This window comes from Kryptolebias marmoratus, linkage group LG19, assembly GCF_001649575.2.
Source record: "Kryptolebias marmoratus isolate JLee-2015 linkage group LG19, ASM164957v2, whole genome shotgun sequence".
Lineage (NCBI taxonomy): Eukaryota > Metazoa > Chordata > Actinopteri > Cyprinodontiformes > Rivulidae > Kryptolebias > Kryptolebias marmoratus.
Window position 1 is genome coordinate 19,576,078 of NC_051448.1, and position 12,243 is coordinate 19,588,320.

General features: G+C 40.1%; 1 protein-coding gene across 1 annotated transcript; it reads right to left on the reverse strand.

Annotated features, from left to right (window-relative positions):
* Positions 1–804: 804 nt before the first annotated feature.
* Positions 805–10,035, reverse strand: fbxo16 (F-box protein 16). The gene is made up of 9 exons (XM_017409090.3): positions 9,904–10,035; positions 8,005–8,100; positions 6,642–6,677; positions 6,328–6,534; positions 6,078–6,242; positions 3,977–4,242; positions 3,196–3,307; positions 2,688–2,925; positions 805–1,300 (listed from the first exon to the last, which is right to left on the reverse strand). The coding sequence occupies exons 2-9, from the start codon at positions 8,098–8,100 to the stop codon at positions 1,281–1,283; spliced, it is 1,140 nt and encodes a 379-aa protein (XP_017264579.1). The 5' UTR covers positions 9,904–10,035; the 3' UTR covers positions 805–1,280.
* Between the last annotated feature and the right edge of the window lie 2,208 nt (positions 10,036–12,243).

Consider the following 12,243-nt stretch of genomic DNA (forward strand, 5'->3'; position numbering starts at 1 on the left):
GCAGTCACCCCCAAACTGGAGCAGTGGCTACAACAGATCCCAGGAACAACATCAGACATCTCAGTCCAGAAATGTGCAGTTCTAGGCACAGCCAAGATAACCCTCAAGCTCCCAGGCCTCTGGTAGAGGACCCGAGCTCAGAGGATGAAACAAAGACCACCCGCGGAGGGTGAGAAGGGAATTTTTTTTTTATATATTAAAAAAAAACATCAATGTGGTTTTTAGACCTGGACATTTGGGGCTGTAGCCTCAGATGTTTTCTGTCACAGAAGAGCTCCTTTTCAGGAGTCAGGATACAGTTTTAGTTCTTTAGAATTACTGAAACTAATTTGAGAAGGGTTTGAAATGCCTGCGACAATTCTGTGACTATTGTAAGAGAACTTTTTTTTTTTAATGTTCAAAATTCAAGTGAGAAGACTGCAAGGAAATTAAGAACATCTGTAAACATCTTGAGACCTTTTGGAGTCTCGTTCATGTATACTATTCACCAGAAGTCGCAGCTCAGTGAGATGCTGGGGTTAACGCTTATTCTAAAACCATTTAACATTTAAACAGATGTAAGAAACTGACAGGTTAATGTCTTGAATTCCAAAAAAACTTTTATTTGATTGTGTGAAAGCCAGTAGAAAATTGGGGAATTAAGTTTTATTTATTTTTTTCTTAAAGTTTTTTTTTTTTTTTTTTATGGGGATAAGATTTAGATTTAAAAAAAGTTGTTGACCACACTCTCTAGTGATCAAAATGAGTATTACAAAACAATTTATGCAAAAACTTAGCAACTTTTGTTTTTTAAAAAAAGGGGGAGCAGCAATGTAATAAATGTGATAATTTTCATCTGATCTTGCAAAATGTTGGGGTTTTTTTAAATTATTTTTGTTTTTTTACTGGAGGCCCCGTCCAAACCATCTACCTTGTTTTCATGTCTCAAACGTTTTAAAAAGGGGAATATAAAGACCACGTTCTTGAGTCTTAAAATAAAGCCAACTGAGACTGACTTACAAAATGGATTCCCCAAATTCTTCTTTCCTCGCTTGGCTCTGGAGACTTTAATTTCAATATTACGTCAATGTTCCTAAACTGAGAACCATTATTCTCTCGAATGGACACATTTCATTTTTCCATTCAGTCTCTCATTTCATTCCTCATAAATCATTGGAAGGATTTATGTTTTTTAGGGATAGACTTTGTGAAGCTTGAGGTGGGGTCCACATGTAGAGGGCCGCACTTCTGTCACTGTCCTGATGGGGGCGGTAGAGTTGTGGCGAGCTCAGGGCTGGACTTCAGACAAAGAGTGATGTACCTGTGGTTAATAAACATACACACTGTTAAAATGGTATAATAAATCACTTTGTGACAGAACATTTGAGATCTTTGTTTACATTTTTGACATTAACTACTAGATTGTATTGAGGTATGGGGCAATACATATAAAACTAATATTAAGTCATTGTTTATGATACAAAAGAAAGTCATGAGAATTTTACATAAAGTGAATGCCAAAGAACATACAAACAATGTATTTATTGAAAAATTCTGAAATTTCAAGAACCGGTTAATTAAAATATCTTATTAGTTATGTTTAAAGCAAAGAAAATACCATTACCAGTTAAATTGCAATTTTTTTAAATTTTAAATTCAAATGATGGAAATGATGGAAAATGATTTCAAAAGTAAAACTGTGTGTACCACTTTAAAACAAATGTGCATCTCGGTTCATGGAGTAAAACTATGGAATAATTTGGACGAAGAATTGATCAAATGTTCCACTATAAATCAATTTAAAAAACTTTATAAGGAAAAATGTATTGAATTGTATATATCTCTGAATTCATTTAGTGAGGAATGATATTGTTTGCAATTTGCTTTTTTCTTTAATTTGATGACAGCGACCATTTAATTGACTTTCTGCTTATTGAGAGAGGGGCAGGTAACTCCAAGATTTATCTGATTCCTGCTCCTTTTTACTCATGTATGGTGGAGGTATGGGAAAATGTATATTGTAATTGATGGAATTGTTACACTGAGTGAGTGAATACATGTGATTTGATTGATTGATTGATTGATTGATTGATTGATTGATTGATTGAACTACTAGATTCAACTTTGTCTGTTAGCAAAATATCCCACAATGAACCACTGCACTGGAAGCAATGCTCGGCCTTTATTTGAGGTACGTATGTAATTACTCCCTTGACCAATATTGTGCTAGTTTTGCAGTTTTACCTTTTAGATAAAACTTTAGTTGAATCAGCCTTAAAGCTGAAAAAGATGATTATTCTGTTGGCTTTGATCCCCGATTTCTGAGCTAAGGTTTCTCTGTTTTCATTCATTGTTGTCCTGTCTGCAGACATGCAACTTCTCCACATTAAAATCAAAAGCTTTTTACAACTCTTTAATCATGCAGCTGTGCTAAAGCAGCCCTTTTATCTTTATCTCTTTAATCGTTGGAGGGTTCAGTATTTTTTGTGCCCGTCATTTCAAAATAAGCAGTTGGTTTTATTTACGTTTCAGGAAAAACTTGTAAAGCCAGCAGGACTCAACAACAAAAAGAAGTTGTACTATTTCTAATCAGGTCACAAACTGTCTCTTTCCCTGCAGGGTCTGTTTCCCAGGCTTCCTTTTTTTATTTCTTACTGTGTGGTTTCATCAGATTCACCCGGAGCAGTGGAGGAAGTGGGATGACTTACTGGGAGCACTCCTGTGGGAACGCCGGGACGCCCTGAGCGCCTCGAGACTCAGCTGAGGCAGCGGCGTCCTCACCGGCCTCGGACGGATCCCAGCATTCCACCGGGCCAGGCCGAGCAGGCTCGTGGCAGTCTCCTTAGTGAGGGTGGGGGCCTCTTGAGTCTGAGCTGTAAATGGGGGTTGCGGGCGATCAGGAGGAGCTTGGGTCGTTTGAATTCTGAAGCCGGAGGTGAGGAACATCTGAAAGAAGAGAGTGGTAAAGTTTGACCTCAGGAATTTTACCAACAAGTCAAAGCGGCAATGTTGTCCGTTTCACCCTCTCCTCAAACTGCGCCCCTCTCCAAACAGCTCATCATTAACATGCATTTCTGCCACAGAGCTGCTCCATAATGCATGATGCCTGCTGCTTTGCGCAGCCTCCAGGGAACACACACTTCCTGGAGTTTTCAGTCGAGGAGGTCACAGTCACTGCAGTGTCGTGGTGACGGTGATGGATGGAGCGTAATTTACCAGAGACTTGGCTTTGCGCAGTTTGTAAGTCGCTTCGGACACCGGGTTCTTCCTCCTGTAGTTCAGCTCAGCTGTGTCGCCATGGCGTGCTGAGGCTCTGCTTCTTGTTTGCCTGAGGAGAGACGGCCGTGAGTGTCTGAACGTCTTCATGAAACCACTCTGATGTATCAGGATCTTACTCAAGCAGTTACCTAAGCTTGGCCTGATGAAGTGGAAACAGTTATAAATTATGAATAGCGTCATGATTTCCTTTGGGTAGTGATGCTCCAAAGTGCTTTCTCTCAATAAATGAATGGTGATGACACTGAAAATGATGCAAATGCTAAGAAACTCTGTTTTTACGCAGCTAATGAGTCCAAAACTGAACTGAACTGTTGCCAGAATGATTGACTTTCATTCATGATGCTGGATGATGTTTCTGTCAGCTTATTTGGCAGCAGTAAAGCAGTACTTATAATAGATTACTTTAGTACTGCTGATTACTGAATAATAGTTTATAAAATTGTCATAAAGTGATACCAGGCCAAGAAATCTTCTTTAAATCAAATCATTTACTCTGTGTAACTTTACCTCTCAACATAAGTCTTGATGAGCCTCGGCTAAAATGAAAAAAAAAAATCTTTGTTGATGAAATGAATTGAAATTTAAGATACTGACTTTTTCCTAATGTAACCTCCTGCAGCCTCCAATCAACTTTAAATGGGAATGAATGGAACAAATGCTTTGGATGTTGGGTCTCATTTCAGGAGTGTTTTTGTTAAATGTTCATCAGTCATCTTACGCTCTCAGTGCCTGTTCGATGGGATCCAGGTTCTCCAGGTAGTTAAAGCGTATCGTGTCTTTGGGATGTTTGTCAGAGCCTCTCCATGGTGGTGGTGTGTTTGCTGGCTTTTCCTTTTTTAATCTTGACCCCGACATGGTTCTGGGAGGCTGGGTGGGAGAGGCTGGACGCTCCTCACTGATGTGGGCCAGGTCTTGTAGCTTTTTGTGTTCGCTGCTAACTGCTGAACCATCAGGAACCATCAGCTGTGGCTGCACCAAACCCGTCTGGAGACAAGGAGCAGAATTTTAGTACTGTTGCCTCATAATTAAAATATACTCACAGACTAAAACAAATAAACCACCTAAAAGGAATGGTCTGATTTGAATGTAATTCGGTACAAATGCAGACTGACAATGATGTGTACAGTAATATATTCCATTTGTAAGGAGCTGGCTAGTCCAGATTGAGCACTAGAGGGCATAAGTGGCAGCAATATGAGTGGAGTGAAGTGTTATCAGGCAGTTGCAGGAGTATTCCATCTATCCCTCTATTCATCTATTATCTGCTGCTTTTGTTTTTTTTTTTGAGTCGGGTCACTGAGGCAGCAGCTTGAGCAGGGAGGCCCAGACATCTCCCTCCACAGCCACCTCCTCCCGGAGGATTCCAAGGTGTTCACAGACCAGCTGAGGGACATAGTGTCTCCATCTGGGTCTTCCCCAGTTGGACAAGTCCAGACCACCTCCTTCAAGAGGCATGCTGGGGACATCCTTACCAGATGCTCGAACCACCTTAACTAGCTCCTCTTGATATGGAGGAGACGCAGCTCTACTCAGAGTCCCTCACGGATAACCAAACTTCTCACCCTATCTCTAAGGAAGAGCCCAGCTACCCTGAGGAGAAAACTAATTATGACTGCCTGTATCCGAGATCTCGTTCTTTCTATCACTACCCAGAGGTAGTGACCATAGGTGAGGGTAAGAACATAGGTCTACTGGTAAACAGAGAGAGTTTTATCTTGCAGCTCAGCTACCAGCTACTTCATAGATACATTACAAAGCATTACCAGCACTTAATTGAAATTGATAGGGGTCACATTGTTGGTTTGCATGAGGTTAGGTGTTTATATTGTGCAACTGCGTGTGGCGTGTACTGATGTCACAGTGACACAGTCCTGGAACCAATGGGTCTGTGAGGAGACCCACACACATTGTGAAGGTTCTGATTGCCCAAGACAGACCACACCAAGTATTATAGAACCCCATGATCCTGCAGTTCTTAACAACACCCCGCGCAGTCATGCATTATGCCTTAAAGACATAGTTATAGCTATATTACCATAACTGGGAGGCATGGACTAACAGTGAATGGCGTTGTGTCATGTTCAGCAGTGAATATTTATTCTGTGTTACCGCTGATGACTGCTGTGTGCTCATATTGTGGCACAGAGGGGAGAAAACTCATCCTGGCAGTCCTGAAGAGGAACATAACGGTGCTATTCCTGGCATCATGGTGTGTGGAGCCAGAACATATAACTTCAGGTCACCTCCAGAAGTGATTCAAGGGACCCTAATGGCATATCACTACCTCAGTGACATCTTGTCTCTTTATGTCTTACTCCTCCTGAGATAGAACCCTGGCACAATCTTTCAACAAGACAACACCTGTCCACCCATGAGCCATGTGTCTGTGGACTGCTTGTGTCCTATCAAGGTCCCACCATGGCTGAATAGATCCCCTAGACAACCAAACATGTGTTTGACCAGCTCAGAAAATAACTCTGACCCAGTGATGTTCTGTCAGATCTTGAGGGTCAGTTATAAGAGCTATGGTCCAACTTGCTGCAGAAGAAGATATAAAGGCCATGTAGGAGCCCATTCCATACCACATCAATGCTTGTATCCAGGCTTGAAATGGTGCCACTCCTTACTGACATGGCACTGCCACCTCTGTTATCCATTTGATCTGATTCTGTAATCATGCCTTTTCAGCACGTGCAGTTTTATTTTATTTCCAACCCTTCATCTGGGTGTTTACCTTTTTTGTCAGTGAATCTACCAAGCTGCTCATCCTGTGTATTTAAAAACACCACGATGAGAACTTCTGGATCTGATCTACTGACCTTCAGAAGGTTGAGCTGCAGCTCCTGGACAGTCTGGATGTAAAGTCTCTTCCAGACACCCCGCTCGAACGGTGACGGGGTGACGTTAAGGCACCAGCCGCGCCTCAGACACTTTGGCATCCACAGCTGGTCCAACTCGACAGTGTTGTTCCAGTGCCAGCTCACCTTTCACACAGAGATCAAACTCAAAAATGTGCCAGTTTCACCAACGTGATAAAGGACCAGAACCAGGTCGGCTAAGCCTGTGTACCTGAGCACATCGACAGAGACTGCGTGGGTCCAGGAAGGAGAAGATGTAGAGGCAGAGGGCTCTGGGCAGCAGGCAGGTAAAGTCCGCAGCCTGCAGGGGGAGCTGTCTGCTCACGCTGATGCTCAGGAACCTGAGCTGCTCCACAGAACAGTTCATTACAAAATCTAGCAGCACGGCCTTCCTCTGACTGTCAGACCATCTGTCAAACTGTTAGAGACACAGGGTACATTTAAAAACAAGTATCATATTCGACTTTCAGCTTTGGTTTGCTTCCAGACTCAACAGAACACAGGAACTTTTCTGGCTAAACTCACCCACTTTGCTACCAGGTGTCGTCTCTCTTCAAACACCTGAGCAACAAAAGATAGTTATATCACATGAAGAACTTGGTGAAATGTGACCTACTCATGACTCACAGATGCTGAGGAGATATTTTTGGTTATTTTGAAGTGGGGGTTCTGTGGAAATGTCATATCTTACCTATTGTAGAGAGCTCTTTGAACAGCAGTTTGGCGAGATAATGTTTAATTCTGCCCAAACTGACAAGCTAAGGGCTTGTGTGAACAGAGCTAAAACCAAAGTGGGCTGCCGCCATCTTAAAACAAGTCGAATCTCAAAACTCTCATAAAGATTCAGGCGAATGCTGATTCATAAACCTTTACAACACTGTAAGTTTCACATTAGTTATTTACAAAGAATTTGCCAGCACAAATAGTGGCTGCAAAAGCTTAATATTTGATTCTTACAACACTCCATGAAAATGCAATTATTTAAACCTTTAAACGCATGTCAGTTTTGCATTGCCTAAGCTAGTCTGGCAAAAATATTATATTTCTGCAGGAAGTGCTGCAGCTAGCTGATGCTGCCTGTATTTGTTCTTGCAAATGACAATGAAATTCCATGTAAATAATACAGACTTGTGTAACGCTAATGGTGGTAAAAGTCTATGAAAAGTTGTAGACTGGAGCTGTGTTGATTGGCAGCAATTCACTTTGATGTTGGATGTGTTCGGACTAGCCATTGGCTCATCAGCCCTGTCAGAATTAAACTCTATTTTTCCAAACTAAGACAGCTCAGAGAGCCATCTACAACAGGTAAGATATTAATTGTTTATATCTTTTACACAGAACGCCACTTCAAAATGTCCAAAATATCTCTTTATGAGACCCTACTTCAGGTTATCTTTATTCACCAATTATGAGTTTAAAATAGACATTTTTTGTTTTTTACTCTAAAAATATACATATTTTTTACCTTTAGCTTTAAAGATTGCAAAGTTTACTGATTCTCTTCCATCTAGAATGTGAAAACAATTTTATCTGAACATGTTACTTTTATTGAAAAAGGTCTAATGTTATAGAAACAGAGACAAGTTTACCCAGTCAATACAGTTTGGATATTTCATCAGTGATCTTTAGTTTCACAGCTTTCTGCCTCTATCCTAGGAAGTTTATGGGTGAAATCTCAAACGTTCTGCTTCCATGCTACCAAGAAAAGTGTTTAAACTTAAAATGTAAAGTGGTCACCCATCTAAACTTGTGGTCAGTTTTGTAAAAACTATTTTTAAAACAATCAAGATATCTGCCCAATACAAATATCACAACTATACAGAGTGTGATGTAGCAAACAGTAAGGAGCTTTTATCAGCTGAATGTTTCAGAAGGAGCTGATCTGGACCTTGCTGTTGGTCAGCGGATGGTTCAGGGGGGTCCAAGTGCTCCGTTTGGTCTGCATCTTGGCATCGTTTGTGAAAGGCCTTAACACGAGTGGCATCTTGAAATGACAAAAACAGAGAGACAAAAGTCAAATGTTTGTCACTTTTTTGAGATCATAACTGTCTAAAATATTGTTCTCATCAAATTATTACCACTTCACAGCATCAGGTTGAGTAACTGAACCAGTGCTAATGTTTAGCCTTCTGAAATATTCTAGTAAGATTTACAATGCAAACTTCTCAAACCACCTTACATTTCTTTACATTTTGCTTTTAAATGGACAAATTTTGTGTTTTTAATGTGTTTCAAAGTTGGCACTTTGACAGTGTGTCCTTTAAGAAAAACAAGTAGAGGACAAAAAAAAACAAAAAAAACAGATAGGTCTAAAAGCAAGCCATAAAAAGGACCTGATGTATGAACATTTAGTTGATAATCTAATGTTTTAAGTTTTCAGCTTACAGTTTAAAAAAAAATTAATGATGCTAAAGTGCTATTTTCTATATTTCTTTTTTTTTTCTTTAAACAGTTTTAGTAGCAAATCAATGACTGCCTAAAAACCATTATAAATAAGGTTTTTGTTACGGTTTAGTGGTTTAGTTGTGTTTGGCTCCAGGGACACAGACTGACACGAGATAAGGAATAAAGATTTAACAGGACAAAGAACAACTAAACAAAACAAACTGGCATGGAAGCAAAATACAAGGTAACAGATAACAGCATGAGAACCACAGAGGAGAACCAGACAGGGTGTGAAACCAAACTGACTGACTGCAGGTGGGACTAATGATAACAGGGAACAGGTGTGAGTGGGAGGGGCAGGACTAAAGAGAAAGGAGCTGGTAGCTCATGGAAAAAGGAACAAATGTAAACACGAGAGATCTCAACAATGCAAAAACACAGCAAAACAATATAATAAGGAAAGGAACGAAATGAAACAACACAGATCCTGACAATTTCTGGTTAAATTATGCATGGATACAATGCAAGTTCATCCCTTGAATTATGTGATTTTTAAAAAATTAATTATGTTAAATACAAATCTATGTTAAGGGACTTAAAAAACTGAAAATAAAAAATCTATCCTTCTGAAAACAGTCAAGTACACGGACTAAGTAAGAAAACATAACACCTTTCACAGGCTAAAAACCACAAGGTGTTTCAATGTAAAACAAACAAAACTGAGGGGCAGAAAAGGGAAGGAAGGAGCAAAAAAATCTTTGAATAGAACTGTAACTCCAAACCTCTTCATATATATAACTTGTTTAGCCTTTTACCCTCAGGGAGACGCTACAAGATGTGCAAATAGTTTCTTCCCTGCAGCCATTCAGATTATTAATCCATTGTAATGTTTAGTAATTTATGGCCATTTAAACTTTAGCCACTGGGATCCATATACAGACTCTTTTATTACATATAGACAAGTATGAATTATACTCTCTTGTGTTTTTAATTCTGCATCTATCTATCTATCTATCTATCTATCTATCTATCTATCTATCTATCTATCTATCTATCTATCTATCTATCTATCTATCTATCTATCTATCTATCTATCTATCTATCTATCTATCTATCTATCTATCTATCTATCTATCTATCTATCTATCTATCTATCTATCTATCTAAAATTTGGCTTTTTGAAGAAAAGCGTTTTTAACCAATAAATGGATGATCTATAACAAATAATGTAGCTTTTGATCTTGAAAACTTTCCAGATGTTATTTCCTGACTTCCTGTCTGCTGTTGACCAACTCCAGCTTCTATTGTTGTATGTAATAAAAACTACAGAGCAGCAGCATTTCCAGCGGCAGCACAAAGCGGCTCAGAGCCGTGTCAAACCCTCCCGTGGTTTTCCACTCACCCTCGGTCCTCCTCACCCGGCAGATCAAGGAAAACCCAGCTCCTGAACACACTTAACGCATGCCTTCATGCTCTGACTGGGTTTTTGTGTCCGGCCACCCGGCTCATTTTCTCCGAGCTCCTCCAGGCCCAGTTGACTGGTTTCCACGGTAACAGAGTGGACTCTCCTTCCATGGGCTGGGTGGAGGGGAGGAGGGAGGAGCGCTGCACTACCAACCACAGAGGAGTCGGTGCAGTGTACATTCACAGGCTCTAATGATGACTAATGAAGCACAAAGAACCTCGAAAATGTCATTACTACAGAAAACATCTGTTCCTGAAACACCGATGCTGCAACAAATAGGTTCACAATGACAGCTAGAATATAAGTATTAATTTATGACAGCTGGAGGGGTTTTTGTTTGTTTTAAGGGAAAGATTTAAAGGTGCAATGAAAAATGTTTTGAAGCCAACATGAATCAAAAGAAAGTCATAAAAGGTTCTTGTTTTCAGAGTCTCACATTTTAAAACTAAATTTACGTGTATTAATCAAAGATAAACAAATTACTAGGGTCTCATTTTCCGAGAGCCAATCACAGGAACGTCAACAAGGCAGTAAATACAGACAGTGTGAGGGTGAAATGATTCTGTTTGTTGTAATTAATTGTGTAAACTCACCTGAATCTTCAACAGCTGAGTCATTTTTCAGCTTTTCGAAGGAGAAGAAAGTTTGATGGATGTGGTTAGTTTAGCTCCTGGTGAAAATTACAATCCAAAGTCTGGTGACTGACTGCAGTTAATGTTTTGAAGAGGACCACCTACAATACAAACCTTCAACAGAAGAACCACCGCCTGTCTGACCGGCACCGGCCACCTCTAGCTGTCCGAATGGGAAACTCCTTGAAGACTGTGGGACATCACTAAAAACTCAGGAAAACTCCTTTTTTTAAATTTATATTTTCTTTAATTTCCCCTTTAATAAGGGACCAAATGCAGAAGCATTGAGGCAACAATATTAAAGCTGCTTTTTATTGTTTCCTTCCCAAATTTGATTCACTCCTCCTGCAGCTTTGGAAAACCTCAAATAAAAACCTGATCAAGCCGTGCGGCTCAGTGGGAAATGGTGTTCTAATGTTTGGTAGCAGCGCATCATACAGCAAAGATGAAATCGGCAAAAGCCTTCACACAAAAAACAAAAACAACAAATGAGAAAAACAATGCCTCATTTGACCTCTATAACTCAGACGCAGTTAAAGATCGATGATTTTTGACAATTTCACCCCAAAATGTTCAACTTAGTGTGACAAAGCCACAGACTAACTTTCGAGCCGTTTAAACTTTTGCAAACAAACTCTTATCGTCAGTCCTCTAAACTTTACACTTCTTATACCGTTTATGTACCAAACTGTGGGCATCTTTGCCTTTTTTCACTCCGTGTGCCTCTCGTTGCCATTTAACTTACGGTTTTACTCTCCGATGCCCCCCACAATGCAGTGAAGTCACACCCAAACTCCCATTGACTTTCATTGTATCTGCACTCAGGATTTTCTCTTTAAAACTGGAAGTGAAGGCTCTTTTTAACTCATCAGAGCTCCTACATAAAATGCTGTTAGACACACAGTGTGACATCTGTGGTGTCCAGATGCACCTGACAGTTAGGGTTTTTCAATATGAGAACCTATAGCTTTCATGCTGACTGTTTGTTTGAGGCTTATTTTCTAGTCTGCATTCCTGTTTGACCTGTGCAGCTGCCTCTGCACTATATTATTATTATTGCTGATGACAAGGGCCTATTATTAGTCACAGCAGTGGTGGCAGCAGCAGGGCTAATATAAACCTGCTGGATGTAAACAGTCCGAGGAGTCACGTGACCTCCCGAGAAAACTTTGTTGCTGTTGTTGTTGTTGTTGTTTGTGGTGTTGAAACCCTCGGACCCTCCGGTCACAAACGGCTGTAGAGCCTGAGAAGACGAAAACCTGCTGAGGAGGAGGAGAAGGAGGAGGTGGGGCGCTGCGTCAAGGGGCGTTGCGTAACCGGAAACAGGGCGACGGAACGTTGAGAGAATAAAAGTCTGTCTTGCCAGGAAACGAAAATCTAAAACTGAAATGTCAAAATCGCTTTTAACACTCTTCTCCCGAGGAAAATCCAAACATTGTCAAAGCTCAATTGATTAGGGTTTTCAAGAAGGGAAAAAAGGAACTGTAAGTAAAGGTTCATTAGATTAAAAAAAACAACAACAAAAAATGAACTGCTTTAGGAAACGCATGTTTATTAGCATCAAAATGTTGTACATCTACAGCATTCCATTGGGCTTAAAGAAGATGTTGCTGGGGCAGTTTTAATATCAGTAATTTAAAAAAAT

Bases quoted from the DNA above. Each gene is read 5' to 3' on its own strand.
- fbxo16 (XM_017409090.3), bottom strand. From the start codon at position 8,100: ATGCCACTCGTGTTAAGGCCTTTCACAAACGATGCCAAGATGCAGACC. The intron at 6,678-8,004 runs GTCCAGATCAGC...TTTGTTGCTCAG, and splicing joins ATCCGCTGACCAACAGCAAG to GTGTTTGAAGAGAGACGACA. The intron at 1,301-2,687 runs GTAAGTCATCCC...TATTAACCACAG, and splicing joins TTCCCACAGGAGTGCTCCCA to GTACATCACTCTTTGTCTGA.